At 48.0% G+C, this 2,500-nt stretch overlaps 1 protein-coding gene across 1 annotated transcript; it reads left to right on the top strand.

Moving 5' to 3' along the window:
• The first annotated feature begins 723 nt into the window (after positions 1–723).
• Positions 724–2,423, top strand: LOC103975177 (caffeic acid 3-O-methyltransferase). Its single transcript, XM_009390086.3, has 4 exons — positions 724–1,353; positions 1,417–1,727; positions 1,823–1,890; positions 1,992–2,423. The coding sequence occupies exons 1-4, from the start codon at positions 938–940 to the stop codon at positions 2,286–2,288; spliced, it is 1,092 nt and encodes a 363-aa protein (XP_009388361.2). The 5' UTR covers positions 724–937; the 3' UTR covers positions 2,289–2,423.
• The last annotated feature ends 77 nt before the right edge of the window (positions 2,424–2,500 follow it).

The raw sequence follows: 2,500 nt of genomic DNA, 5'->3' as shown, positions 1-2,500 counted from the left end.
AGACTACCAAACCATCTATCTCATTGATTACTAAACACCGTATTATTCTTTATAATGTTGTTTTTTTTTTTTTTCCCTCTATTCAGTGATGCTATATCCCTTAGAAAGTTTAACCATGTTATTTTATTTATTAAACTAATCTTTGTAGATTAAGGATCGTTTACCTATCCTAGGGATTTTGATTTCCTAAATGATATCTGTAAATGAGGGGAATTAAGACGGATGACTTGAGGGGAAAACAATGACTAAACCTGATAAAACTGCAGTCTTATTGCATATGACTTTAGCCAACACAATATATCAGTAGTTATACATGTTAGATTATGTGGCCACGCTTACAAAATAAACCATATCAGACTTCGACGATCGGATTGGAAAAACTAAAATCCCGACAATCGATCAATCCGACAAGATTAGAGTGGCTCGTCGGTAAAGCAATCGTGATCAATGACGTTTTATAGAGGGAGAAATATTTTATGGTTTACGTGTGATCGTCGTCAAGATGACGACGATAAGTGTTTGATCAAAGACATCTTTTCTTGGGGTTGCTTTTATCTGCTAAATGCACAATGTTCATTAATAGTCAACATGTGCACATCTTATTCCATTATTCTTCCGTCATCACATAATTGCGAACAATGACAGATGACTGGCTCCGGGGATGATTTGTGGTGGTTGTCGATCGATTTCTCTATTAAACTTTGACTCCACTTCAGTCTAATTGGAAAAACGAGCTTCCTTTGACAACTGCCCCTGTACCGATCATCTCAGAAGGTGAGTTCCAATTGCTTACAGCAGCAATCTTTCAGCTGCGTTCTATGTGATGGATGACAGCGCAACGAAACCTCCTTCCTTCTCCTCTCCGCCAATAGTCTATATTTATCTTCCTCCTGCTCCTCCACTATAACCACCTGCCCTGCAACTGTACTCACCAAACATGGATTCCGTCAAGGACATGCAGCACCTGACCCGGGAGGAAGACGAGAAGGCATGCACATACGCCGTGCAGCTGGTGGTAGGCGCCGTGCTGCCCATGACCCTCAAGGCCGCCATCGAGCTGGACCTGCTGGAGATCGTCGCCAGGGCCGGCCCCGGCGCGAAGCTCAGGCCCGACGACATCGTGGCCCAGCTGCCCACCGAGAACCCCCATGCGGCGGAGATGGTGGACCGGATCCTCCGCCTGCTCGCCGCCTACAGCATCGTCAGCTGCTCGGTGGAGACCGGCGAGGATGGCCGCCCCTCGCGCAGGTACGGCGCGGCGCCCGTTTGCAGGTACTTGACAAAGAACGAGGACGGCGTGTCCTTGGCCGCTGCCAGCCTGATGAACCAAGACAAGGTCCTTATGGAAAGCTGGTAATGGTTTCTTCCTGCGACAAATGATTGACCGAGATCGGGAATTGACCGTGTCAACGGCAGGTACCACTTGAAGGACGCCGTGCTGGACGGCGGCATCCCCTTCAACAAGGCCTACGGGGTGACGACGTTCGAGTACCACGGCAGCGACGCCCGGTTCAACCAGGTGTTCAACGAGTGCATGAGGAACCACTCCACCATCTTCACCAAGAAGGTGCTCGACGTCTACCGTGGCTTCGACGACGTCAAGGTGCTAGTCGACGTCGGCGGCGGCACTGGCGCCACCCTCCGCATGATCACCTCCAGACACCCCCACATCAAGGGCGTCAACTTCGACCTTCCCCATGTCATTTCCGAGGCCACGCCCTGCCCAGGTCCGCCATTGATGAAGCATGCATGACCACTATCAGGGTACCCAATCCAAGCAAATAGAAAACCAGCTTACACTCTTGAGATGTATTGGCTGCAGGTGTAGAGCACATCAGCGGAGACATGTTTGAAAGCGTCCCGAGTGAAGGAGACGCCATTTTTATGAAGGTAAAAGATCACTGTCATGAGAGTACAGAGAGAATCGAAAGGCCAAGCAAAATCTAAAAGCTACATGGTGAAACTAACATTGTTTAGTGGTGTAATTGCAGTGGATTCTTCATGACTGGAGCGACGAGCACTGTGTGAAGATACTGAGGAATTGTTGGAAGGCTCTGCCGGAGAACAGAAAGGTGATAGTGGTAGAATGTGTTCTACCGATAGCTCCGCAGCCAACGCCGGAAACCCAATCTGCATGTCAAGGAGATCTCATGATGTTGGCCTACAACCCTGGGGGCAAAGAGAGGAACCAACAAGAGTACCAGGCCTTGGCAAACGAGGCTGGCTTCTCAGGATTCAAACTCATTCATGTGTACTCCATTACTTGGATCATGGAATTCACCAAGTAGATCCATCGGAGGCCATTAATTGGGTTGCTTAATGTTCTATGATCAGAGCTTATAGTGTATCCGTAATAAGCTTTCGATAGAGCATACAAATCACATCCTATTATTGTACTGAGAAATCGAAAGGTTTGCTTTTGACTTTGCTGTCCTCACAAGGTTGTCCCGAACACTTGTGTTGAGAAAGGTCAAAATTGATTACCACTAGAGTTTAACGT

Source organism: Musa acuminata, chromosome BXJ1-9 (genome assembly GCF_036884655.1).
Source record: "Musa acuminata AAA Group cultivar baxijiao chromosome BXJ1-9, Cavendish_Baxijiao_AAA, whole genome shotgun sequence".
Classification (NCBI taxonomy): domain Eukaryota; kingdom Viridiplantae; phylum Streptophyta; class Magnoliopsida; order Zingiberales; family Musaceae; genus Musa; species Musa acuminata.
Note: the sequence above shows the minus strand (reverse complement) of the source record. Positions and strands in the feature narration are given on the sequence as shown.